The 26,730-nt window shown below is 41.2% G+C and overlaps 1 protein-coding gene across 4 annotated transcripts; it reads left to right on the forward strand.

Annotated features, from left to right (window-relative positions):
• Positions 1-372: 372 nt before the first annotated feature.
• On the forward strand, positions 373-14,133 carry C1GALT1 (core 1 synthase, glycoprotein-N-acetylgalactosamine 3-beta-galactosyltransferase 1). 4 transcript variants are annotated; one of them, XM_068674015.1, is made up of 4 exons: positions 373-530; positions 6,073-6,312; positions 7,921-8,588; positions 10,001-14,133. In XM_068674015.1, the coding sequence occupies exons 2-4, from the start codon at positions 6,090-6,092 to the stop codon at positions 10,208-10,210; spliced, it is 1,101 nt and encodes a 366-aa protein (XP_068530116.1). In that variant the 5' UTR covers positions 373-530; positions 6,073-6,089; the 3' UTR covers positions 10,211-14,133. The 4 variants fall into 4 exon arrangements, with proteins under 4 accessions (XP_068530116.1, XP_068530120.1, XP_068530117.1 ...); XM_068674019.1 differs by lacking the exon at positions 373-530 and adding an exon at positions 613-746; XM_068674016.1 differs by lacking the exon at positions 373-530 and adding an exon at positions 753-1,474.
• Positions 14,134-26,730: the final 12,597 nt, after the last annotated feature.

A 26,730-nucleotide genomic window follows, 5' to 3' on the forward strand; every position in this document is an offset into this window, starting at 1 on the left:
TGGTCGGACCAGATGATCTTGGAGGTTATTTTCCAACTTTAATGATTCTACGTTCTCTGTGTGGGAACTGCAAAACCCCATTAACTCCCTGCTGCTTGCAGGATGGCTATACAGCAACGCAAAGCCCCTTTCAAATCCACAATCCGCCTCCGTGCTTAGTCAATTCCCCTCAGGAAACGCACCGGGGGCGCGCTGCCCGCCGGCTCTCGGAGGCAGGCCGCGCTCGCCCGCGGCCACCAGGCGCCATTTCCGCGGCCGTTCCCTAGCAACCGCCCGCGGCATGGCACGGCGGGGGCTGCCGGCCGCCAGCCGCCCGGCCTGAGGGCCGCTCCCGGGGGCGAGCGGGCCGGAGCGGGGCCGGTAGGGCGGCCGGGCCCGCAGCCGCCGGGCCGGGGCGGAGCGGAGCGGAGCGGAGGGGCAGGGCCGGGGCGGGCCGGGTGACGCGCGGGGCAGCGCCATGGGGGCGGCGGCGGAGCGCGGCGCCTTGCGGGGGCCAGCGGCTGAGGGCGAGCCGGGCCCCCGCCGGTGAGGTGAGGGGACGGGAGCGGGGCCGGGGGGCGGCGGCGGGCGGCCGGGGGGGGACGGAGCGGGGCGGGCGGCCCCGCGGTGCCGCTGCCGGGGACTTCCTGGAGCGGGGCGGCCGGGCCGGCGGCGGGCGGCGCCTGCGGAGCGGTGGCTGCTGGCGGGGTCCTTGCGGGCAGGGAGCCTGCAGCCGCTGTGAGTGCAGCTTCGTGTGACAAACGCGGGTATGGGCACGCAGAGCTGCTAGGGGAAGGCTTTGGTGCTGCTTGCTTGGGCGCTGGGCAGCCGGCGGTGCCGCCGGGGGTTCGGCTCGGGGCGGTGTGGTGCCCGGTGTGGCTGCCGGGGGCACGGTGGCACGGCTCGGCTGGCTGCGCGCTGCAGCCTCAGGGCACGGCTGCGGTGTCTGGGCCCCAGCACTCGCCGCCAAGCCAAGGGTACAGGGCAGAGCCAGCCGTGTGTCTGCCACTCGTGTTTGTCACGGTGAAATTACGGGATTTTACTCTAAAGTGATTGCGGGGCGGCGCTGGGATTAAACAGGTGCAGAGGTATCTGCAGTCTGTGCTGCATGCTGTGAATTGCGAAACCCCAGATTCATTTTCTGCTGTTGAATGCGTTTCCTCTGAAACAACTCCAGAAGGTTTTATGGTCTGAGTTGGCTTAAAAATATGAAAGGTGGTTTTGGGGGGCAAGCTCCAGTGTCATATATTCCTGTTCCTTACGGATCCCCCTAAGGAAGGACCCTAACCCTTCTCAGCACAGCCAGCAGACTGAGAACAGTATTTTAGAAGATGGGATAAAAGCCTCATCTCCAGGAACAGAGAGGAGCAGAGAGGCACAACGCTGAAGGAGGGAAGAACCATTAACATCATACAGGGAGGAAGCTCCCTGCCCTGTCACAGGAGAGCCAGCACCCTGTCTGCCAGGTGTCTTTAGATCATCTTACAGGGTTGAGGTGGGTAACTGCCTACAAGGTATGGGGTCATGTTATGGGATGCAGAAGAGCATCTTGTGGTTGTATAGAACTTACGGGATGCGTAGGATAGGGACCAAAGGAAGGTGACCAGGTGGTTTGCAGGGGAACAAGTATGAGCAAATAGATGGGTAAGGGGATAAAAGGGCCGTGCTGTGTGCCAGATTACCACAGCCTGTTCCCTTTTCTCATTAAGCTCCATTTCTAACTGCTTTCCTGCATGGGAGGACTCTTTATTCGTGTTTACCTGTGCATAGTGAGGTTGGAGCTCCAGCAACAGGGGCAATCGGTCCTGTAAGCTATAGGGACCTCTGTGGCTGGAGACAGATGGTCTAAGTACCCGTGGTGGACTGGAAGCACAAGTCCAAAGCGCTGGTAGCAGAGGGTCCGGAGTGCACACATGTGGTGTGGGTGAGCCCATCGCGGCGCCGTGGGTGGAGAACATCGGGCTGGGCTGGCGCACGGTCAGCAAAGTGAGAGGCTGGGAGCCAGGGACCGAGCTGTGAGTGCGGGCACGGCACTGGTGAGATCAGAGGGTCCTTGAGAGATCAGGATGTCCAGGCCAGCTTCTGGAGAGACCGTAAGATCTGGGGGCCACTTCAGAGACTACTTGAGGTGGCACGAGGCCAGACCGCTGGTGCCGTCTGTGTTTGCACGAGCTCTTGGTTTAGCTGGGGCAGTCTCCTTGTGCAGGTGTGTGTGTAGCTAGGGAAACGCACCCCCTGCCCGGCCCCTGGCTGCACCTCGGGCTGTGACACTGGGCTGCCAGGTCCAGCAACACCTAACATGTGTACAGGACCTCCGCTGTACGTTGAGGACGCCAAAGTCTTCGTCTCTCAAAACTGAAATTTGGAGCAAAATCTACAATGGCTGTTAAGTTGCAATAGAGTTGTAAAACATGTGTCATTCTGGCTAAGGCAAATAAGGCTACTTGCATGGGTGTGTAAATTGATTTGTTTAAGCTGCCGCAGTGTAGTAATGGAGCACAGATTAAACACAAATTTAGGCTTTTGTTATAGTTTTTGTTTTTTTTTCTTTTTCTTTTTAAATGGGATCTGGTGTTGAAGTCAATAGAAGTGAAGATAGAAATAGGAATAAAAATGGGGAACTTTTAGTGCTGTGGTACGTTTTGCACTTTCCTTTTCCTCTCCATATTTCTCAATCTCGAATAAATCTGGTTGTGGAGAATGGTAACACAGAGCCAGAACGGGGGTGCTTATCATCGTAAGAACTGACCTTCCTTTTTGACACTTCCTGGTTTTAGTCTAATGCTGTAACTTTCAGTTATCATTGCTGGCAAATTAAAGGACTCTGCTTGTATCAAATATCAACATCCTATTAAAAAAAGTAAAACCAGAAATTACCGTCCTGCTTTCTGTTGGAGCTTATGAAGATGTGGCTATGCACTCATGGGTGTAATGGTCCAGTCTGGTGACATGAAACTGATAGGCAGAGGAGCAGATTCTTTTAGACTGGAAACTGTGACTGGAGGCATTTCATAGGGAATCTGAAGGGCTGCTTCAGCATCTGTCCCTTCTTGCCCCAGAAATCCTGCTTGCCTGTGGAATACCACAAGTAAGCTTCAGATTGCCGAATGGGCTGGATGTACTTTCTTCTGCTTTAACATTTTCCATACACTTAGTTTTTTTAATTATTTTATTGTTGTTGTTTAAGAATGTAATGCAGTTTTAATTTTACACAACGCCATAATTTAATAACCTGCCATTATTTCAAATGACTTTATTTTGCTTTCTCCAAGCAACAGTAATTTTAGCAGCTGTTAGGGCAGATAACCGAAAGTGCATGGCAGAGAGACACGGGATTGCAAAGTGGAACAATGGGGGCTTCCAGAAAGTGCTGTAGGTATGCTGTGTGCATCCATGGATGTTTTTTTTTTCCCTTTAAAATATGCTGAAGGAGGCATTGTTTTATCCTGATGCTCTCCCTTTCTGTATTGCTAATTTTGAGGGGACCTTTGTGGTGATAGGTGAGACAAGTAACAACAACAAAACATATTTTTGGTACAGTGAATACTCAGTGTCATGGGCTGCTTCTGCAGGCTGTTCCTTAAATTGTGGCTGGGGCAGGGTTGGAGTGTACATGATGTAAGTCCTTGTGTCTTCTTTCCAAGTTAGTGGCATGTAAGACATCAGAAATAAAGCTAGACACGTGATATATGACAATATATGATTAAAAATTGTATACTATGCATTTTCATATTAAAGGACTGGAGTTCCTTAAGACCTGTAGTTGTAATTACGTGAATTTGGTACAGCCTTTAAGTTTCCTATTTTTTCTTTTGTGCTTCAAGTTGTGTTTCCAGTTTCATTTCATTTTTGTGGCATCATGGAAGGTAAGCCCTACCACGTGTTACAGCTTTTCCCCTCTCAGATGATCTAGGTGCATACGCTTGCAGTCAACCCGATGATCTCTGAAAGTGCCAGCCTAGCAGTAGGCACACCTGCTCTCTGCCTGTTCTGCTTTCTGATCAGGAGAGAGGTGGAAGGGATGAGAGCTGGTGTTTGTAGCAGGTTCTTGCTGTGGGGCTGGCTCGGGGGCAGTCTTTTTGCCATGGACTCTTCATAGCCAGCAGGAGAAGTGGGTGCAGGCTAAATAAATTGTGTTGGTGGTTGCAGCTTGTCTCTGACCAGGGGTTTTCAGAAGGAGAGCAGTGTTTGGCAAAGGTTGACACCTTGCTTGGAGTCAGCTGTGTGCGTGGGGCCTTTGCTTCTGCTCAGATGTAAGACTTGGCAGCACCAGGACCGTGTAAGGTGTAGAGCTTGGGGTCATCCCAGTGTTTTTCTCTACTCTTGTTTCTTTTCAGTGGTAGTAATGAGATACACTTCTGCAGATTGAATGTATTGCAGACAACAGGACATCAACTTCGAATATAATTGCTGCTCTAATATTAACAAGGAGGGGATGCAACAACTTTTTGAGCAGTGTCCCACCTTTAATATGTACAGTACTTTAATATGTGCTCATTTGGGGTATTAGGAAACTCCGAGATGAATTCAGAACAACCTAAATTGCAAGGGTTAAAAGATGTTAGGAGATGGTACTCTGTTAGCCTGGTTCGCTACGTGTCAGGGAGCACTGTAACATTCCTGTTCCCTAAATAGTTTCTCCCTTTTATGTCTGTGTGCCTCAGACATACCTTTGCAGTCTGGACCCCGTTCTGAGATCTCCTTCCCTCGTTCTTGTGTAGGAGGGCCCCATTCTTCTCCCACACTAGTAATTCTTCTCCTTCCTTGCAGTTGTTTTTCCTGCAGCGCTGTCAGTGTCACCACAGAGCTGAAGGATGTTGTCACGGAGTGTCTGAACACTTGCTCCTGCCCGCCTTGCTGATCTGCAGAGAGCAGCAGATTGTGCAGACAGCACTAGTTCTTTAAAGCTAATCCGGATGGTCTGTGTAATCCCAAACTTTTTTTGGCTCGCTACCTAACGCAGTTGGGTTCGCCGTTGGTGATGCTAAGAGTGATGCTAGCGGAGGGAACGCCATCAACTCGTTTGTAAGGTCCTGGCTTGACTCCAGCGAGGATTTCACTGCCTGTGGTTTTGTAGCTTAGTCATGGACTATTAAAAAATATCTCAGCCCTTTCCAAAGATGAAAAGGCCTTAGGCCTTAATGGCCTGAAATTGGCCTGCAAGCGCTTAATACATTATAAATTCAGAATTGATTTGAATGTGTAAAGCACACTTTACATAGGCATAGATGTTGGCTGCGATTAATTTTATAAAAATGCTAAGCCAAGACCTTTTGGTTTTGAGAAACAAGGGTGTGGCTGAAGTGGAGGTTTACATGACTGGAATACACATTTTTTTAATGTGTAGAAGAGGCTTTAAGGCTGATATGTCTCACTTGCCTCTTCTGCCAAATGCCTTTAAAAGAGAGTGTTTCTTTATGAAAATTCAGATGTTGTCCTACTCTTTCTTCTGAACATCTATCCTCAGCACTTTTAAAAGTGGAAGAAAAGCTGCCCTGCTTTGAGATGAGAGTAGATTTGCTGTATAAGTCTTCAATATCTGCTTGTATTTGACATCTGTGAAAGAATTCCCGTAGTAAACTAACTCCTCGGGTTTAAGTACATCTCATGGCGACATGGGATCCTGACAAGTAGATTGCCTTTGATTATCATCTTTTAGTTTTGTAAGATTGAGCTATTACTTTTTTTAAGCACAATTTTTTGAAGACCAAGAGAATAAAGAAGTGAATGTAAACCACCTTTTTATAATTAAGATCTTGCACTTTAAATGTGTACATTCTTATATTAATATTGTACCAGTATAATTAAGTAAATGAATGTTTTCTGTTGTGTATTCTGACTGTCCTTTATAATTTTAAGCTACATAGTACACAGCTGGCCTTTTACTAGATATATGTCTGTACAGTTTTATGTAAATATTTGCATTGCTCTTGTACTTAAACTTCCGTGCAAGCCCCGGGGAGCTGGATCTGAGGTAGTGTTAAGATTTCTACTTTTAAAGATTTGGTCCTTGATTTTTTTCCTATTTTTTTTGATTCGAGTTCTGTGTTAAACTGTTTTAGGCTTAATATATTTTTCATTTGTTTTGGACAGTGCATTATCTTCAGGAAATGGCCTCTTCTAAGTCCTTGATGAACGTTCTAACCTTCAGTTTTGGATCTGCAATAGGATTTTTCCTATGCTATCTTCTGTTTAGCATGATACTGGAAGAAAAGGTTGAAATCCAACCTCATATTCTTCACAATGATCCACACGGCCAACACTCAGCAGATACAGATAACGATCAGTTGCAAGGACAAATGAATTTCAATGCAGACTCTGGACAGCACAAAGGTATCTTGTTACACCTGACTAATGATATAGGGTGTTCCCTTTTCATGTATTGCAAAATGTTGTTTTCTTCACTGCCAAAATTTTGTATGAGTCATTTTCTTTCACTTGCCAATGTTCAGGTTACACCTAAATAATTTTGATCTCCCAAGGTCTGCTGAATGGTGGTTGTCTTCAATTACATCACAGCAGTGATTTTTCCCTTTCCCCTTGGAGCCTGTTTGTCCAAGTACTGTGTCCAGACTTGGCAGTTTCTTTAGGAAGTTTAGAATTTCTCTGTAGGAACTTCTCAGACGAACCATTGACATCAAATGTGATTTATTAAGGAGATATATTTGCTAGTGCTGTAGATGTGGTTGAATTGCTTTTTAGCTTTTAGAAGGTAATTTTGGACCAGTTCTAACATCTGATCTAACCTCTCAAATGAAGCTAAAAAGAGGGAAAAAAAAAAAAAAGAAGGAAGAAAAGCAGCAATGTGTCACTGGGCCCTCCTTACTAGGCTGATTATGTGGCAATCCAAAGACAAATTGGTGTTCTCAGTCAAAACCAGAGAAATTTGTTTACACTTTTTTTTTTTTAAAGATGGTAGACCCATCTAATATTTCAGGTATACTTTTACATTTGACACATCTCATTATATGAGTTCATTCTAAATCCTAAAAGCGGGCAGTATCTGAACTGGGGCAGTTTAGATTAGAAAAAACGCTCGCACTGTAATGCATTTGCTGAACAAAGACATTAGTAAGTAATTTGTTATTTCAAGTTATTTAAATTGCAAATTCTGTAAGACAAATTTGTGAGTGCTTTGCATGTAATCACAGAAAACTGTTGCAAAGAAAACCTTGAAAAGGTTATACGGGAATATTTTAGGACCTGTGGTGCAGATCTCACTCTCCACAGAACGTTCTGTTCTATGAGTTAGCATCACTCTGTGTGTGTCAGTTGATAGGTTTCTTTGAGGGAAACGAACACTTTGGCACCATGGAAAACATTATATTACATACGTTTTGTTCAGCACAGCAATAGAAGGTTCATACTATGCTATTTTACTACTTCTGACATCTTATAAATAAGATTTATCTTGATATTATGATAAGTTCTTTTGCTCTGGCTTACCATCTGCTTTTTCCCTTCAAAACCACATTGCTTTTTTAGAAATATTTATTAGATTCTGTTTGTTAGCATAAAATTACATAACAAAGCTGAGAAGTTTTTTGACCTTTTTGTTGCAGTCGTGTTCACTGTGAATGGTAAAAATACTCAGTTTTTAAATTGTCATTCATTTTCCAGTGCCATAAAAAGGATGGTTTCTGATAGTTTTTGTGTACAAATGAAGACATTCTAAAGTCACACTTTCTCAAACAGATTCCCATTTTGATGTCAAAGCAAAATTTATCTTTTGAAGTCAAAGTAGCTTGAAGAATTTTAATTTCTTGGTTTGGGGAGTTTTGTTTTTCTAAATGTGAAGTTAATTTCATTTGGAAACAAAGACCTCTTCTCTGTCTTTTCTGATTTAGGAATGGAACGTTTGGGGAGATATTGTTCTTGGATTTATTTTACCACTCAGTGAAGTCTAATGCTTTCAAATTTTCCTCCTTTTTTTTTTTTTAGATGAGAATAAAAATGTTGCAGATGGACTGTATCAGAAGGTGAAAATACTTTGTTGGGTCATGACTGGACCTCAAAATCTAGAAAAGAAAGCCAGGCATGTTAAGGCCACTTGGGCCCAACGTTGTAATAAAATACTTTTTATGAGCTCTGAGGAAAATAAAGACTTCCCAGCTGTGGGCCTAGAAACCAAAGAAGGCAGGGACCAACTGTACTGGAAGACTATTAAAGCTTTTCAATATGTGTATGACCATTATTTTGATGCTGCAGATTGGTTCATGAAAGCAGATGATGATACATACGTTATACTGGACAATTTGAGATGGCTTCTTTCAAAATACAGTCCTGAACAACCGATATACTTTGGAAGAAGGTTTAAGCCTTACGTGAAACAGGGCTACATGAGTGGAGGAGCAGGGTATGTTCTAAGCAAAGAAGCTCTGAAGAGATTTGTTACTGCATTTAAAACAAACAAATGCTCTCACAGTTCCTCTATTGAAGACCTAGCACTAGGAAAGTGCATGGAGATCATCAATGTAGAAGCAGGAGATTCTAGGGATACAAACGGCAGGGAAACCTTTCATCCCTTCGTTCCAGAACATCTCCTAATCAGAGGATACCTACCAAAAACATTCTGGTACTGGAATTACAATTATTACCCTGCTGTAGAGGTAAGCCTTTAGGAACCTGACAACTGTTTTATGAAATACATCTTATGATGGTATGATGTGTGTATTGGCATATTAATGGCAGCTAAATGTATTCTAGAAAAGAAGATTTGGTTGTGACTTCCTGAGAAATACTTCTGTGCGGACTCATTAAACACAGTAGTCATCAACTAAAACTTGATGCTCAGAACTTAAGGTCCTGGAAGAAGTAGTGAATCTGGAGTTATTATTGCTGTCTTCCTATGTTCTGTGGACAACAAGAAATGATGAAATCTTTCCAATAGGTTTGACTGGTGTCATCACCACTACCTTCCTTGCAAAGTTACCGCTCTGTTTTGTACCTTCATGTCCCATGTACTAGCTTCTCTTCCAGCCACCCACCTACCAGAGTACAATGAGAAGGGAGTCCAGTGAGGTTCATTACAAGCTGTGTGTTAAAACTAATATTTGTTTCTTATGTTTTTATATGCTTCCTCATCCTTCAGGGTGTTTTTCTTCATTTTATCTTACAGTTTTAATTTTGGCTGGCTTTGCTTAAATTAAGTTTCCAACTTGAGTATTTGTTCAGCTCAGCCGTTTGAACTTTCACTTTCAACTGTTTTCATGGAAAAGAATAGTCGTTTTTCATTTAGATTTTTGCATATCTTTGTATGCCATATGCTCAGTTACAGGATTTTTTGCCCGAAGATTAGCATTGATAAGAAATTTCCAAGTGTAAAAAATACCTGAATCAAAGACATTGTCTCTCAAAGCTGAATCAGAGCTAGTCAAAAACAATTTGTAAAAAAATGTGTTAACAGCCATCTTTTAGCTCTTCAAATTCTTAGTAATGTCAATTAAATTAATAAATTTAAATAAATAAATATAATACCTCCAAACTGATTCATTACAGCAGCTGCCTCTATGTAGAAAGTTAGATACTGGCAAACCAGGCAGTGCTGCAGCACACAGAGGTACACATGAGCACGTTTGGCCTTCGTATTCTGGATAATTGATAGCATGATAACAAGCGTGTATTGTGTCATATATAAATGCAAGTGTATTGTTTCATTTATAAATACAATATACTTATACCTGCTTGATGCTGCTTAATTTTGTTTAAACGCTGACATAAAAAGTGAAATATGGAAAAGAAAGAACACCCTCTGGCATTTATGAGAACAGCTGGTTTCTACATTGGCATGACTACAGAGGCAAAAGATTTTGTCCAACTGTGCTTTTGGAAAGATGAGTTGGCAAATGTGTCTGATTAATCCATTTTGCTTGCTTAATATTAAGCTTTGAAATACACGAATGATGATGGTGAGTTTCTTCCCATGAAGTCAAGTGTGTGTTTGAATTCCTCCTACAGTATCTTTAATGCAGGGCATGCTCTGAAATTCTTCCTGATTATTTTGACTTGTTTTGCATTTTAGGGTCCCGGCTGCTGCTCCGACCTGGCCGTTTCATTCCACTATGTTGACTCCATGACTATGTATCATTTGGAATATTTGATTTATCATCTCCGTCCGTATGGCTATTTGTATCGGTACAATCCTGATTCGGCAAAGAATCTAGAAGAGCAGAACAAAAATGAAGCACTAGAGGATAATCAAAAGCTAAAGCAAACAATTTCTGGGAATTAAGTGGACTTTGAAGGAAACTGAATGAAGCCAGTACAGAGAAAAAGGGTCTTCCCCATCTCCTGCATGAAGCTTGTGGACTAGGATTATTCGTGGATTCTTATTTCAAAAATCACGTTGGCAGTACTTCCAGACAGTGTCTGTGCACATCAGAGTCCAACATGGGCTCTGACTGTTTGAGATAGTATGATCTTGCAGCCCTACTCATGAAGATTTGGGGCCCTAAAGCTGTGAAATAGGAGGTGGTTCTGGTACATTAATCTCTGGAAGAACTTGTATTAAAAACATAGTGAACAAGTTCGAAGATAATCATACAGTATTTCTTTTCTTCGTTTCTTTATTTCCTTCCAAATGTTCTGTTAGGTGAGGTCTAATATTAGAAATCTGATATTGCACAGTCAAATATTTCGTGATGGAAATATTTATCTTGTGTTCTTAATATTTAGAAATTACTTTGGGTATTTTGCCCTACAAGGAAGGGAGAGGGGTAAAAATACAGCCTCAAATCTGCTTTGCCTTAACAACAGACCAGTCGATATGAATAGACAGAGACACACCTCAGTGACTAACTTCTGAATTATTTCAGAAAAGAAATTCACTGCTGTGAATTGTTTAATTTTTTTTTTTACTATAAGTCCCTATTCTACAAAACAATATGAAGTTGGATTACTACTAGTACCCAGGAGCAGTTACGATTCAGATTGCTGAGGTGATGTCAGGAGCTTGCATACTTGGCCATGGCTTTTTTTTGTTTGTTTTTAAATCAAGTTGCCACTTGGTAGAATGGATGACTCATCTGAGAACTTCATAAGATAAGCTAGATGCTTTGTCTTACAAAAGTCTCTCCTCCTTCACACCTTCTCTGTAAATCAGAAAGGTTAGTGTCTTAACAGAGCTACAATGGCATATAATAATTTGGTTTCAGCCTGTGTTAGAATTACTTCATCTCTCTCTGATTCTCACATAATTTGACTTTGTGAAATTATCTTGTTCATTAAAATTCTGCAGATACAAGCAAGTCCTATTTTAAAACTACAGCAAAGCTGATTTGACTGCTTGGCCAAAGTACTTAATTTCACTTTTCTGAACTTTTTTTCATCCATTCTTAACATTTGTTCTGTGTTTGTTTCTTAAATGAAGTGTTACATGATCCCTGCTTCACTCTTGTGAAGCTGAAGTATGTAGTTGTTCAGGTGCACCAGCCTGAATGCAGGAATCTTTCAAAGTGCATTAACTCTCTCCACTACTTTATGAGTATCTCTGCCTCTTAACTGCCTCTTAACTGAAAACACTTTCTTGGTGTGAGACAAAATTGTGTTAATAACTGAAGAATTTTCAAAGGCCAAGCCTGTGTTTTATGTACCCAAACCTTCTGGTTTTCTCTTAATCAAATTCAATTGATAGCAAAGTTCAGGGGATGGGGTTAAGCTTGACATGCCTTTATTCCACACGTCGACAAAATTTCTTTCTTTTTTATCATTTTTCACCTTCATCATATTGATGAATTTGGACATAACCTGATTACCTCCAGTCATTGCTTTGGAGAGGGCACATACTGGTAGCAGACAGCCTTGGGGACTGCTGCTGTCCTTCAGGGTGTTCCTTGAAGAGGACGTTACCATAAAGTACTGGAATTTTTTTTTCCAAAGATAGCTCTCGCACACAGATTGGGGTTCTATCTGTGGTCCAGCAGTAAAGTTCATGACTTCCTTTCTGGTCATTACTCTGCAGTATAATGGCAATTACTGAAATAGCTTAAGGAATCGAAATGCTATGTACAGCTTCTCTGCCTGAATGCAGGTTGGGTTTATATACAAAGTATTAGTTAAATGAATAGTTCCTGTTGGGTTAAATCTGTTGATCGTGAGAAAGATTCTCTCTGAAATACTTAAAGAGACAAGAGCTTTATTTTAAGTTAACTGACTTATGTAGAAAATTATAAATATATTTGTTTAGAAAAAGGAAAAAGTCTCCAGTTAGCTGTAGTCAGAGGGACACTTGTCCAGAGGAGAATGTATGATACTTTATTTTAGATAGATGCTTCCTTCTGTGAGCTAAATGTTTATCCCATGTACAACACAAAACAATAATATTGTGAAATCCATATGCTATTGATAAATACAGTGGCATTGTTCAAAGCTGCAACTAAAAGATTCTGGAATACATAAGGAAACCATAAAATGAAATCAATATCCCAACTTTAATCTCTCTGCCTTTCCTCAGCAGCAGTTGTAATACTTGTCTGCTACCCAACTGTCTTGTGGGTTTAGCGGGGCAGGGCAGGAGTGTCCCTCCAAGAAACATGCAGCGCCCTACAGGGAGTGGAGAAATAGAGGAACAAGCAAGCAGCATGTATGTGCAAGTTGCATCTCTTTAGGGAACAAGGCAAAGAACATCCAACCTTGTGATAAGCCAGCACCCTATCTGGAGAAGCAAGAGTCACCTGCTCTTCAAATGTTTGTTCTTGCTCTGTTTTAAAGTGTCCTTGCTCTTGGGCCTCTGAAATGATTTTCTTTGCCTTTTTGGCAGCACTGCACAGTATTTTTTCCTTTCAATATCCAGACAGGCTGGAAAAAAGTATTGATTTTTTCATTCTGTGGTTCTCACAGAGGGCTCTTTGTTGAATTGTGTGGTTGTAACCATGAGCTGATACCTCCCAGAACAATTGGTTTGCATCTCACTCTTCAAAAGCTTAGGGAGGGAAGATTGGAATGTGAGCAGCTTAATTTTCACATACAATATTACACAACTATTAGTAGTTTATTAGTTCAGTCTCAGGGCTTCATGCTTTGACAAAATATTTAATGAGTTTGAGTATTTCAGCAGCCCAAGGAGGCTACGTTACAAGTGGGGTCCCCATTCTGAAGCACAGAAGCAGGCTCTTTCAGGCTATTCAGATTACTGCGCTCAACTTTCTCTGAGATTTCTTCACTTTATAAAACCTAAAAGCTTCCATCACCATAGTAGTGATTTAAAATGTCTCATCTCAAAAATTTTGAATGAGTTTTCTTGAAATTACAGAGCAGCAGGGTTTTCTTAAGCAGTTGCTTGCGCTTGGATGTGGGACGTCACTTAGTGTAACAGCACCATTTTTACCTTGTGTTAAGTCAGTTTTAGTTCCGAAGGAACGAGAAGGCCAAGTGGCTGCCTTCCGATCAAAGTCCCTAGCTGGAGGACAGAGGTAATCTTGGCTTGCAGAAAAAGACCAATTTTTAATCTTCACTCCCAGTTCAGTTTTGCAATTTCCATTGGTCTTATATAAGAGGTTAGACAGAGTCTCTTGTTTTGTGGAAGATCTTTGCTGATGCATTTTGCCTTTTAGACCACTTTGGTTTGCTTTGCTGTGGGTAGATACTACAATCACTTTTTGTTCACATGTTGCCATTTGCTCTGTTACATTTCCAGAAGTGTACCTTTCAGTAACTAGCTGATAGACCTGTTACGTGCAGTTTGCTGTCTGAGAAGGGTTTTTTGTCTTTGTACAACAGAGAAAAGTGGATTATTTCCCTGATGTACCTCCTACTGATGCTAACAGTGCACACATGGATGAAAATAGACCCCTCAATATGGGTCTGCTTGGGAAGGCTGCTTTGTCCTTTTTCTGTCAAGAAAAAACGTCTGTGGAACTCCAAAGGTGTAATTTGCTTTGTTTTACCATACTGTATTTAAAATACTCCAGAAATGTTGTTAATCCTCTAGAAAAAAAAAAAGGATATTGCTGCTGGACAGTATGTTCCACTTAAAACCTGTGAATGTTTCCTTTTGCGGTTCTAGGTAGTTGTGTCCTTAATGGCAGGTATAGGTGACTTGTCTGGACTGATCACCATAAGGTTTGTTTCTTAAATACCTTCTTTAAAGTGCCTTTGACCAAATTTTAGCATCAAAATTAAGTTGAGAATTGAATAAATAAAATAAGTTATCTCATACACAGTGCATGTCTGTCTTCATTTACCCATCCCATACACTAGTAGTGTAGCAGCACAGTTCTGATGAAGAAAAATCACAGAATCACAGAACTGTAGGGGTTGGAAGGGACCTCGAAAGATCATCAGGTCCAACCCCTCTGCCAAAGCAGGTTCCTCAGAGCAGGCTGCCCAGGTAGGCGTCCAGACAGGCCTTGAATATCTCCAGAGAAGGAGACTCCACAACGTCCCTAGGCAGCCTGTTCCAATGTTCCGTCACCCTCACCATGAAGAAGTTCTTTCACATGTTGGTGCGGAATTTCCTGTGCTCTAACTTGCAGCCATTTGGTGGATACAGGAAAGTTGAAAAGCTTCTTGCACTTACTAAGTTTTCTGTTATATTTACATTACTAACAGATAGCAAGCTATATAGAAAACATTTTTGTTTTAAATATTAAATTAATTGTAAGTGCTAGTGCTAGATGCACATACACGGACTGTTGTAACTGTGTTTTGCCCCTTTTCAGTGTCTCCATGTTATTACAGCATCCTGAGTGAGCTTGACTGTAGCTGGTACCTCAAAGATAAAGCAACACTGTTCAAAATTAACCAGACTTGACAGGGAACACTGCCTTTTTTAAAGGATTTATTCTTTCACTGAACTTTTTCTGCAAGAAAACTGTTTAGATGTAAATGTGTTTTTCTGCTACCTGTGCTGAGTCAGGTTCAGCAATAAGGAAAGTTCCGTGTGTGCAGGTAGGAGGCATCTTTATGTGTGTCCTTGCTAAGTACAGGAAGTCAAACAACCAACTTGACTGTGCTCAAGAGCTGGCACGTTTTAGCTGAGAAACAACAGGCAGTTGAAGAGAGGATAAAAGCTTCTCTCTGGAGTTCCAGGTACCCGTTACACTCTTATTGCTGCTACCGTAACTTTCACCTGTCAGGATGAAACTAGATCTGGCAAATTGCAGGATGCCATTGCTGGGGCAGAACAAAAACTGCTCTAGTGAAAAACTGTTTCATAACTGGGTTTGCTTTGCCTACTTTTTTTTTTTTTTTTTTTTTTTTTTAATATGTAACAGACACTGCAGATTTGATTACCAGAAGTTGCAAAGATATGAGTGAAAGAACATTAAATGAAGGTAAGTTTTCCAAACCAGTCCACTTACAGAAAGCTTCACTGGCTCAAGGGAGTTTTCTGGCATTCTTTTCTCTGTGCTACTGTGAGTTAAAAAGAAATTGAAGTAAATATCCAGGGACTGTGAAGGTTGTTGTAAGCTGCATGGAAAATAGGCCTGCACGTTCCAGCACTCACTGCAAAATGTTTTTTCCTCCTTTTTGCTAGTTTTTCACCCTAATGCGGCATGTGGCAGGGAGAGATTACTTCTAAGTGCGCTGTTGTTAACACTGGAATTCAGATGTGGTTTTGCACTGTGACCCAGGCACTTTCATTTTAACTCTTCTTTCCAGATGACCTCAGCCCCGTCCCGTTTGCATGTAACACTTCACTCTTGTGGTGAAACTACAAGCCACGAGGTATGTGCCCTTCCTTCCTTTCCACCAAATGCCTTTCTATTAGCTTTGTGGTACTGGCCCCAACTTCATATTCCAGCCTCCCCTTCTACTTCGATGTGTAAGGCAGCTTTTGGGATGAGAAAGCGGCAGTTCTTTTGCATGCTCAAGGTGTTACTTTCTTTGGAGGTGTGATTTGTCGTCTAAAAAGATTCACTTTTTTTTTTTTCCTCCCCCTGTGAATAGCTTCAGCTCCTGCTCTGCGAAGTGCCGTTTGAGGAGCACATGCTGGCGGATGGGTTGTTGTCATTTTCACACTTCAGGTGTCTGCGGTTCACTTCAGGTCTGTAAAAAGTTACGCTGTCATCGGTGAAGTTAGTAATTTACCAAACGTTTTGAAATCGCCCTGTCTAAATGAGTCACTACTGCAGCAGGAGTCAAATTAAAAGTTACAAATTAAGAAGATCTGAAGAGATGGAGTTGTGAGTTTCTCAGGAATGTTTGTTAAATAACAAGTTGTGAACAGCTTGCTTATTTCCTGTCATTTAAACTAAAGTTTTGCGTGAGTAGGTAGATAAGTTTGCAGGATATAGCTCTTCAGTTTTACAAAACCAATCTGCAGCCTGTGTGAACACACCTCTTTGACATCTCTAAGTCAACAAGGCTGATTTCTTTTCCTGAATTTCTATTTTGGCTGCCAGCAACACCTTGCCCTCTTTCGATTTCTTTCTACTTCTAGGATAAAATCCTCGTGAGCTGAAAGAGGAGAAGCTTTGTCAGCAACGTCACCCCCCTGAAGAACTGGATCAATCTGCAGCTTTTGTCCTGTTCCACCCTGTGGTTTCAGTGTTCCCAACAGCTCTAGGTCCTCCTTGCTCCTAGGTGGTCAAGGTCTCGACTCTTCCTCATCTCAGAATTGATCAGAAGGACTTAGAAATTGATGTGCGTTAGTACCCTGCACCTTTAAGAATTTAAACAATGATTTTTTTCGTTTCATTGTCACACTTGAATTCTTATCTAGCAATCACAGCAACGTTAGGCTGTTAAGGGTTGTAGTGTAAGATTAATGATAAAAATTAACTTGGGGCCAAATGCTGAGTACTTGGTAGAAATCAAAACAAATAGATGTCTGTATATTTTTTTTAATGTATTTTTTTTTTCTCCAAACTCCCAGTTCTACTAAATTTGGGAGTACAACACCACTGTTGAACATCTGTTCTCTGGCTCGTCTATCCCAAGCAGAGGAGGTAGCTGTAAACTTGAGTCCGTCTCCTTCCTAGATTTGTAGCCCAGGTGAGCAGCCTGCAGGGATTAAGCATACATCATAGGAAGATCACACCTGAGGCTATGAAATCTTCCCAGCAAAGAACAGTACTTCACCAGCAGCTCAAGAGTTTGCCATCCGAAACGGCAAGTTTCACAAACTCCACTGTAGACTCTCTTGGAACCAAATCTACTGGTGTTTCAAGGACAGGAAGGGTAATCGTATTTGAAATCAAGTTTCAAATATTTAGAAAGGTAAACCTCTCCTGTTTAGCAGCTGGCGGAAGTTCAATGTGAACAACGAAGTCATTGTTCCTGTTGGTCAATGTTAGTGGAGAATAAGTAGAGTCTGTTTACACAGATTAGAACATTGGTTGTCGAACTAATTGAGAGCATCCTGATTTTAAAAGAATTCCCTACCAGCCAGCTTGGGTTTTATGGGCTTTATCAGCATCGAAAACTGCATTTCAAGCATCGTGTTCAGATTTCTTAAAGTAAATATTACTAAAATGCACTGGTCATATTCCATTCCAGGTAAGTTTCACAGTCTTTAAATGTAGACATTCACAATCTTTAAATGTAGAAGTTGCCTTACCAAACTTAGATCTGAAAGTTCACAAATTCAAGCCAATTCCAGTGGGAGAAATGTTTTCATGTTTTCAAACCATCGTTACAAAGATAGCATTTCAGTCCTATTACTGCATTGTACAATTACTAGTACTTTCTCCAGGAGATTGTGCTGAAGATCTGGCAGACCTTTTCGTATTTCATCTTTAGAAAAACCCAGCTGTAAATGCAGTTATGCCAGTTCACAGTCTGGCCAGTGCTTGTTCAAAGAGCTTTCAGCAATGTTGACTGAAAAACTGGTGGCTTTTTGGTTTGTGCTGGTCTTTGCCATACTGATCAATCCTCCAGCATTTGAGTCTGGGTCTGGATTTCACATGTATTTTCAGCAGTGCTTTTTAGAAGATCCATGTGTACTGGATCCAGCAGTCATGCTGGATGCTCAGTGTGAGTCCATAAGATGCTCATCAGTCTTAAAGAAGTGAAGAGAGCATGAGCTACTCTCATAGCACCCAGGAATTTTACTCCTGACGTCATTGTAAAATAAGGAAACTGTTACAAATGTTTAGCAGCATGTGGAAAAAAAGAAGGTGTGGTCCTTTTAGTTAAATATGTTCGTGTGCTAAGTCTGGTCCCAACTGAGAAAGATCTTGCAACATGAATGAACCAAAAATGTTGGTTTGCTCCTGTGGGATTTTGCAGTTAAGCAAAAGTTAATTACATGCTTTTTTTTTTTTTTTTTTTTTTTTTTTTTTTTTTTTTTTAGCTGAACCACCTAGCATTTTTTATTTCTAAATGTGTACTTGTGTACTGTAAAGGTATCTCCAAGATGGGCGTAAGGAAAGAAAATACTAGTACAAGTAAAGTGGATGTCCCCTGCTAATATATCAGTCGGTAGTAGCAGTAGAGAAATTCTAACAGGACTGAAGAGAGCACAGAAACTTTTGATTTTGCACTTTTCGTATTATGCCTGACTGCCTGGGTCTCTGAATTCCCACATCTGTTTCAGTTGGAGCATTTCCTCAGGGGAACGCCTTAATGACGGGGTTTCCATGTACAGCTGGAAAGCTTTGTACTCCCTGCTGTCTGGCAGCACATTCTCCATTTAATAACAGCCCAGGCTTTTCCACCCAAAATGCCCTGACACTCCTGAAGAGCTTTGAGCTGTTCAAGATGGTCAGGTTTGGGGGGATGAGGCTCACTTTTGTGGGGTATTTGCCTGTCTGCTGGAGTGTAGAGGCTGAAATAACCTGGTTCAAGCGTGCAGCTGACTCTTGAGCGGGACTTCTGGATGGACCGGATGACTTCTGTGGTCCCCTCCTACCTGAGTTATCTCCTACAACCCTAAAATGTTTTGTCAGCTTTGCTGGGACATGTTTTGGCAGCTGCATGTTTTCTCCTGAACTCCTCTGGGTCCTGCTGGTCCCAGCTTTGTAGCCAGCTCCTTCCACAGCCTGCAGAGACCCTGCTGGACCTCTGTGGGCTGCATCCTGCCCACCTCATCATTCCTGTGTTCCCATCCTGCTTTTCACTTACCCCCTTTCCTTCCAGAGGAAAGGAGATACCAAGGCAGGAATTCTGTACATCTTTTTGACTAACACTACACGAAGTCTGACTTTCACGACCCATTTCACTGTAAGTGTAGTTAGATGGCTGTTTTGTCTCAATGGTAAAACATATTATTTCCATCAGGTGGGGAAGGGACTGTTCCCTTCTGTGTCATTTGTGATGTTTATACAGCGTGATGTAAGTGACTAACTGTAGGTTGTTTGCCTTCCTCCTTTCAGTGTTGCATCCTGGTTAGCACACAGTTACTTTTACGGGTGTGAGATCCTCTCTCTGTCTTCCTGTTCAGTAATTGTGCCTATTGATGGCTGAACTGAGATCACATTTCCTTGGTATACGGAGCTAGCAGGTTATCCCTGGTAATGACACAGGTCCTTTGTGTAACAAAGGCTGCTAGTATCTGATAATCAGCAGGCAGCTGCTATTGAAATCCCCTTAAAACAATTAAGGACAAGGTGAGAACATAATCCAAGACATTTTTTTCATGCATGAACGTAATGAAGTGTCACACAGGCTTGCTGCCTGCAGCACCTGTGCCAATCTTTAAGAATTACTTTTTGTAATTCTTAAAAAGTGAGTACATAAAGAACAGGAAACAAATGCAACAAGGTAGAAAACGCAGTCCCTTGATGTTCAGCTCAGCATTATGCTGATATTTAGCATGCCATTACTGTTTCAGAAATACATCTGTTCCTTGTTAGAGGGAGGAAGCAAACTGGTTAAGGAAAGCACAGTTAAAGAAACACCGGCAGTATCCAAAAACTTTACTCAAAGATCCACAAAGGAAAATGTCCAAACTAGGGCTTGCCACACCATGGAGTAACCTTTTCCTGAGGGGAGCATCTGAGGACAGGTGGGGATGGAGACCACAGTGTGCTGCTGCCATGTACGGGGACAGTGAAAGCTCTACATACACCTACATGTCTGCATAAACCTAATGATCCTGATATGATGGTTGGGCTTATTTTTAGACCACAAATAACTTCTAGATCTGGTGTTAATGCTGCCCCTTCCCATTGCTGCTGCTTGATTAATAGCCACTGTTCTTTGGAAAGCAGAAAAGGGATCTCATTACAGAATAAGATGGTAAAAAACAAGCAAACAAACAAACAAACAAACAGTGTAAGATGCATAAAAGGGAAAAAGATGGGGGAGGAATTTAATGAAATGATGTTCCTGGAGTGAAGCCAGGTTCTTGGGTCTGTAACATTGGAAAGCTCTAGAGAATGGATATTCTGGGGCGTTGCTCATTCGACCTGAATGGGGAGGAAGGAAGGTTGTTCAGCTTCTGTCCCAGGTTGTATCCAGGAAGGGGTGATTCTTGGCACACTGATGTACCAAAAGCAGAGATCAAAATCTTTAATCCTGCCATCATCCTTCTTCACCTCTCTGCACACTTCCTTCTGAGCTCCTTAAGCTCCTGAGCTCCTTACGGGCTCCTGAGCCCTTACCCTCGGATCACCCCGGTGAGGAAAAGCTGCTCCTGTGCAACGCCTTCATTTCCTGCACAGCCATTTCTCCACCCAGCTTTGTGTTGGAGGTAGCCTGGGACCGAGGACTCTCATTCACTGCTGCTGCTGTTATGCTGAGCCCAGGTTTCCCTGGTGTTTGGGTTTCCAGAAAGTGCTCCTAGGCTTGACCTTAGTTGCCTGAAATTTGTTAGATGAAGCAGGTCATGGCGTGGTCACAGATAAAGCCACGTGCTGCAAGGAGAAATTAATATCTGCAGTTAACCATGTATAATATCTGCAGTTAATCATTTCTCTACCTTTCATTGTGTGATTATGGGAAGTGTTGCTCAGTGGCTTTATAACCACGATATGGTGCTTAAACACCCTTTTTATAGCTCTGTTCCTGCTTCGGCAGAAATACCCTCGAACATTTGTCCCGGCAGTACTCAGTATCTGGCTTCGCCTCCTACTTACACAATACCCAGTTTAAACATCAGTCATGAGACAATTTATAAATTTGTAAAGTTATAAATTAGACTGAGGAATATGGAGTAGCTACAGTGGTGAGAAGTGAATGTAATTTTGTGGGATGAATTATGAGGCGAACCAGAAGTCCTCAACCAGCTACTGCTGAGCCAGTTGTTCTGGGAGTTGTTAGTCCAATCTGATTTTGCAAAAACCTCTTGAGATGTTGCTGTGATCGCTTTATTTTGTTGTTTTCCTCCTGGTGGCACTGCAGGATAAAGCTATGGTTGTTGGGGCCCTGGGCTGCATCACGTAAGGTGCTGGGATTTCTTTTCCCTGATGTGAAAAATTCTGTAATGCTCAGTTTGGGAACCAGTACAGCCTCCTGCTTCGTGTTACCCTGAGTTACCAAAGTGAGCTTTAACTTATTTAAGGGAACTTTTGCTGGATAATTTAAAAGTTGTTCTTGTGTGCAAATGGTTTTCATTCTGCCAGGGAGTCAGAGCCCAGGGGCAATAAAGTTAATGGAAAAGCAGCTTTTCCTCCCCTTCGCTGAGATTTGGATGAGAGATTATTAGCTGTGTTTGCAGCAATCTTATAGCTATTCCAAAATGGGTTTATTCTGCAGGTTTACTCACCTATTTATTCTTGTCAAAACTCTTATCTCCTGTTATTTTTACACTAACAGATGGTTTTGTTTGTGTCTCACGGTCAAATACATGTATGCCAAATGCTGGAGAAATCCCTTTGGCCATGCCAATAAAACATAAACGTGGCCCTTCTCCCTCTCCCTGTCCGCACATGGGAAGGTTACAGTTGCTGGAAGCAGAGACTGTGAGACAATGGGTCAGTGTTCTTCCTTTATTTTTAGAAATTGCTCTCAAATAGGCATTACATACTGTTAGAAAACCAAAATGAAAGTCTTAATGGATCCCAGTTTAGTGCCTTATCCCTTTGGCTGAATTTCTACATATTCCTTGTTAGGAAGAAAAAACAACAACAATAACAACAATACAAAAACAAACAAACAAACAACAAAAAAAAAAAACGGGTTTAAACAGAACTTGGTTCAAAATTTCGGTTTCGTGTATCCATGAAACTTAGACCTGATTCCCTCCCTCCTAAAAGAAGTGATAAAACTCCTGGAAGTAAAGACATTTATATTTAAGGGTACCTCAAGTAATAACCTACTACTATTGATATAACTTATATTTCTCCTTTTTTTTTTCCTTTTTTTTTTTTTTTTTTCTCCGTTTAATCTCAGATTCACCTCTTGATCATTTGGGGACGTATTTTATTCCTTTATTTGAATCTTATGAAAAAATGTTATGGTCTGTAAATGACAACAGCTACACATGATTATGGAACACAATGAACTGATTTTTGCTCAAGAATACGGGTTGGGTCTTTGACAAATTTTGGGGTTATTCTGAGTGATTTGACTTGTTGAGGTTATGATTTGACATTTAAGCATTCTTTTTTCAAACTGAAACTATTTCCCAGCACTCATTACTTCTCTGCAAACACGCATTTTTTATTTATTTTTTTTTCTTCTGAGAATTCATTGTGTAGCTATAGGCTAATGGCCTTTTCAGGAACTTAAAGCAAGCATGTATTATATCTTTCTATTGTAGATGCAATTTTTATTCCTTTGCTATTCTCTGTAAGAATTAAAAGACAAATTTTCTGTTTGGCTTTTTTTTTTTTTTTTTTTTTTTTTTGGCCAGATCGCTCGGCTGCTATATCCATGTTGTTTTAGAGATGGTAATAAATAGTTAAATAGAAAGCCTTCTTTTAAGACTGACATGCATCTTGTCATGTCACTTCTCTATGCTATGTATTAAAAGAGGAAATTAAAAATATTGATCATTGCAAATCATTGCATGATGCTGCTCATGCAATGCTCAATTCTCCCGATGCTTCTTCCTCCCTCAATTTGCACATGAAGAGCATATCTGAACATAAACTGAACTGGATAATTTAATTTTTCAGTGATTCTATGCTTTTTCAAGACTTGACTGTTTTAGGTGTTTCCATGTTAGTGACAGGAATGCTTAGCAGATAATTTTATCAAGTGAGGGGCCAAGTTTCCCAATGCTTTGCTAGTAGAACTGTTTAAAATTTGCTATCCAAATATCTCAAATGGAGGAAAAACTAGGTCTGATCACTTTACCTTTTTTTTTTTTTTAATAATATATATATATATACATATATACATATATATATATTTGCCTATTCTTCTGCAAATGGCTACCAATAATGTCCAAAGAATCATCCTATGAAAGCAAACAGCAGTAGATAATGCAAGAAACAACAAAGTAAATTTAGTCCATAGCTCTTACTATTTTTATTTTTTGGAGCAGAAGTTTCTGAGAAGATAGCGAGGTCCTCGTGATCTTTATTTTAGCATGTGCTTTGTTGAAAAGAACCATGTTCATGCGTTCATTTTTAGTCCTTGTACCTCTCAGTGCTAAACCTAATTACAGCTCCCTGTGCAGACAGGTTAGCTGAGGGACAGAAGGGGAAATTATAATTCTGTCATAACCATGATGGTTTGGGGCAGTCTATAAAAGAAGCTGGTTATAAATTGTATGCAGAGCTGAAAAAAAAAGTCAATACAGTTTTAGGACGTGTTTACCAAATGGAACCATGTGTACATGAGGACATTTCTGTGTATGGCTGTACTTGTCATCTGAGGGAACTTGAACTGTGTGCTGTGAGTTTCTGCAAGCTCTGAGGAGGGTGTGCTGCTTATACAGTTGGCACCGAGACAGCTAAGATGCTAGGGAGGAAAAGTGCAGGAATGCTGCCCTAAATCGATACTGTCCATAAAAGCTTCCTGCCAGAAACAAAAGTAAAAATAATATAAAATAAAATTAAGAAAAACAAAAACAAACAAAAAAAAAAAAACAACCAACAAGTGGGTGTTTGGAGCTTTTTTTACAGCCATGTCCAAATGAGGGAACGTGGTAATCATTTTCCTGAGGATGTTCAAAACTGCAGTCCAGGGAACGCTGCCTATCTTCAGTCAATTTAGAGTAACGCAGAGGAAATTTGAAGATGTGGGAGAAACTGAGGAGTGCAGCAGGACACTCAGTGAACAGACAAGGTTATTAACCACTTTGAATAGGCCCTGGGGACAGGCAGCGACTAAACTGGATTAAGGCAGAGACGAATTCATTTTGATGGTGGTTAGCAAGAGAATTGCAGAGTTGCTCAGAGTAAAAAGCTGCTGCTGCTCTACTGTGAGTAGATAGGGTGCTATTTTCTTTTAATGAATTTTCTTTTCTAAGCCTTTTTCCATGGTTACAAGCACAGATGTCTGAAATAGAATTCAGATTACAATGATCAGTTATACGGGGGGGAAAAAAAAAAGTGTTATTCTCAACCATTTTTAGCTTTTAGGGCTTATAGCATTGGGCATGGTCTTTAACAAGATTTAAAGATGTCATGATTAAACTCTTATTGCTTTAAAATTTACCTGTAATGTTAATAAACTTTTTGTTTGTTTCCCAATGGAAAAAGTAATGCTTTCAATTAGTAATGATGTTCTAGAGTATTCACAACTCGGGAATAATCAGTGGGCATTTGGCAAAGAGTGCCCTCTCCTGGTCTACTGATCCCAAACAACCTGGAGGATGTGCAGCTGGGTGAAGGGGCGGGTAAGGGACATTTATTTCAGGCTAATCTGACTTCAGCAGCATATAATTATTAATGTTAATGTTAATGTTAATGTTAATGTTAATGTTAATGTTAATGTTAATGTTAATAATAATAATAATAATAATAATAATAATAATAATAATAATAATAATAATAAACCTTTATAATCTTTGTTTCTGCTTTTTTTACCTGAGGAGTCATGGCTTGCAGAGGAAGAAACAATCCTTTGAGATCATCACTCCTCAATGTGCATAGTTTTGGGGTGTGACATGGAGAAAAAGTCCGCTGGGTGAAGTTCAGTGGAGCCATGGGGACTCTCTTTAGTGGCTTGAAGGAATTAATGGTTGGGGGGGTACTTCATTTTATTTTTTTCCCCCCAATAAGCAGTGACAGCTTACTGTATTTAAATGAACATACAAAAACCACCCTAAGAAGATCCTCCTGTTAAAAGAGGACAAATTTGGTCTTTGTCCAAGTAATGATGAGACAGCTCCTTGCTTACTTTTGGATAATCTTGGTCCAAACAACAGGAGGTCCAGTTATCACTATCTGTATTTAAGCATGGAGTTTTTCAACTGAGCTGAGGCCAATGGGATGAAGTTCAACGAAACTTCATTGTGTTCAAGAAAAGCCTCATTGTTGCCTTTCAATACTTAAAGGGACTTAAAGGGGGCTTACAAAAAAAAAAAAAAAAAAAAAAAGATGGAAAGTGACTCTTCACATAACCAGCTGATGACAGGACAAGGGAGAATGGTTTTAAACTTTAGTTTAGCCCTGTAGCGTGTGCAAAGAAGGTTTACGAAGCTGGTGAAGGGCCTGGAGCACAAGTCCTGTGAGAAGCAGCTGAGGGAGCTGGGGTTGTTTAGTCTGGGGAAGAGGAGGCTCAGGGGAGACCTCATTGCTCTCTACAACTGCCTGAAAAGAAGGTGTGGGGAGCTGGGGGTCGGCCTCTTCTCACAGGTAACTAGTGACAAGACTAGAAGGAATGGCCTCAAGTTGCACCAGGGGAGGTTCAGGTTGGAAATGAGGAGACATTTCTGCTCAGAAAGAGCAGTTGGGCATTGGGACGGGATGCCCGGTGTAGTGTGTTCACACCCTGGGGTGTGTTCAAGGAAAAGTTGGAGGTGGTACTTAGGGACATGGTTTACAGTGGGTGACATCGGTGGTAGGGGGATGGTTGGACCAGACAGTCTTGAAGGTCTCTTCCTACCTTAATGACAGCGTGATTCTATAAATTCAAATGGACGTTGCCACTGTAGGGTGGTTTTTTTTGTTGTTGTTTGTTTGTTTTCAGGAGCAGCTAGTCCTAAAATATTTCTGGAAGGTGTATGGTAAGCTACGGTAGAATTTAACTACACAAAATGTTCATCTTTTCTGGATGGAAAGTTCTCTTCTATGTATACTCATCTGGATACATATCTCAATCCCTATATATACATATATAGGGACCTATTTGTTTCTCTGGTTATCTAAATCTCTCTCTGTCTCCAACTTCAATAACTTGCTTGCCTATATAAATGTAACAAGTTATTCCTAATGAAGTGTAGGATATTACACTGACTTCCTGACTCCAGGCTACTTTGGGGTGAGGGTCTTTTTGGGATGGGGAGATTTTTTTTTTCCCTTCAGATGACTTTTTTTTTTTTTTTTCATCATGAGGGTCATATTTTGTGCTAATCTTGTTCTTAAAAGGATTGTCACTGCCTCTTTGTTTTAGGATTTCTTACATTGTCTTCGTGATCTAACTGAAATGAATACCAAATACTGGATTTGAGACCTAGCCTAGAAAAAAGTCTCTCAATACATCTTCAAAGTTTGACAGTATACTAATATTATGTTTTAGTATTTTTTAAGTTTTGAATCTACCATTTCCAGCAAAACTGAAAACAATACTGTGATCTAACCCTCTTGCTCTTGTGTTCCCTAGACTTTGTGTTTATTCCTCTCTTGCTGACTACATTTGCACATCTGTTCACTATTAAAGGTCTCCAGTGCATAGATATTTTTGTATGATAGCACAGGCTTTTTTACAGAGCAGTAGCTTGATTCTTCCCATGATCTTTTTGCACCATGAGTAGGCAGTTTATTTGCTTGAAACCTTTTATTTGACCCTTTGGTTATTTCCAGCTCTATACGT

The sequence above is a fragment of the Anas acuta genome, chromosome 2 (genome assembly GCF_963932015.1).
Source record: "Anas acuta chromosome 2, bAnaAcu1.1, whole genome shotgun sequence".
In the NCBI taxonomy this organism is placed as follows: Eukaryota; Metazoa; Chordata; class Aves; order Anseriformes; family Anatidae; genus Anas; species Anas acuta.

Coding starts and splice junctions, on each gene's coding strand:
- C1GALT1 (XM_068674015.1), top strand. CDS start 6,090: ATGGCCTCTTCTAAGTCCTTGATGAACGTTCTAACCTTCAGTTTTGGA. Junction 6,313..7,920: donor AGACTCTGGACAGCACAAAG/GTATCTTGTTAC, acceptor TTTTTTTTTTAG/ATGAGAATAAAAATGTTGCA. Junction 8,589..10,000: donor ATTATTACCCTGCTGTAGAG/GTAAGCCTTTAG, acceptor TTTGCATTTTAG/GGTCCCGGCTGCTGCTCCGA.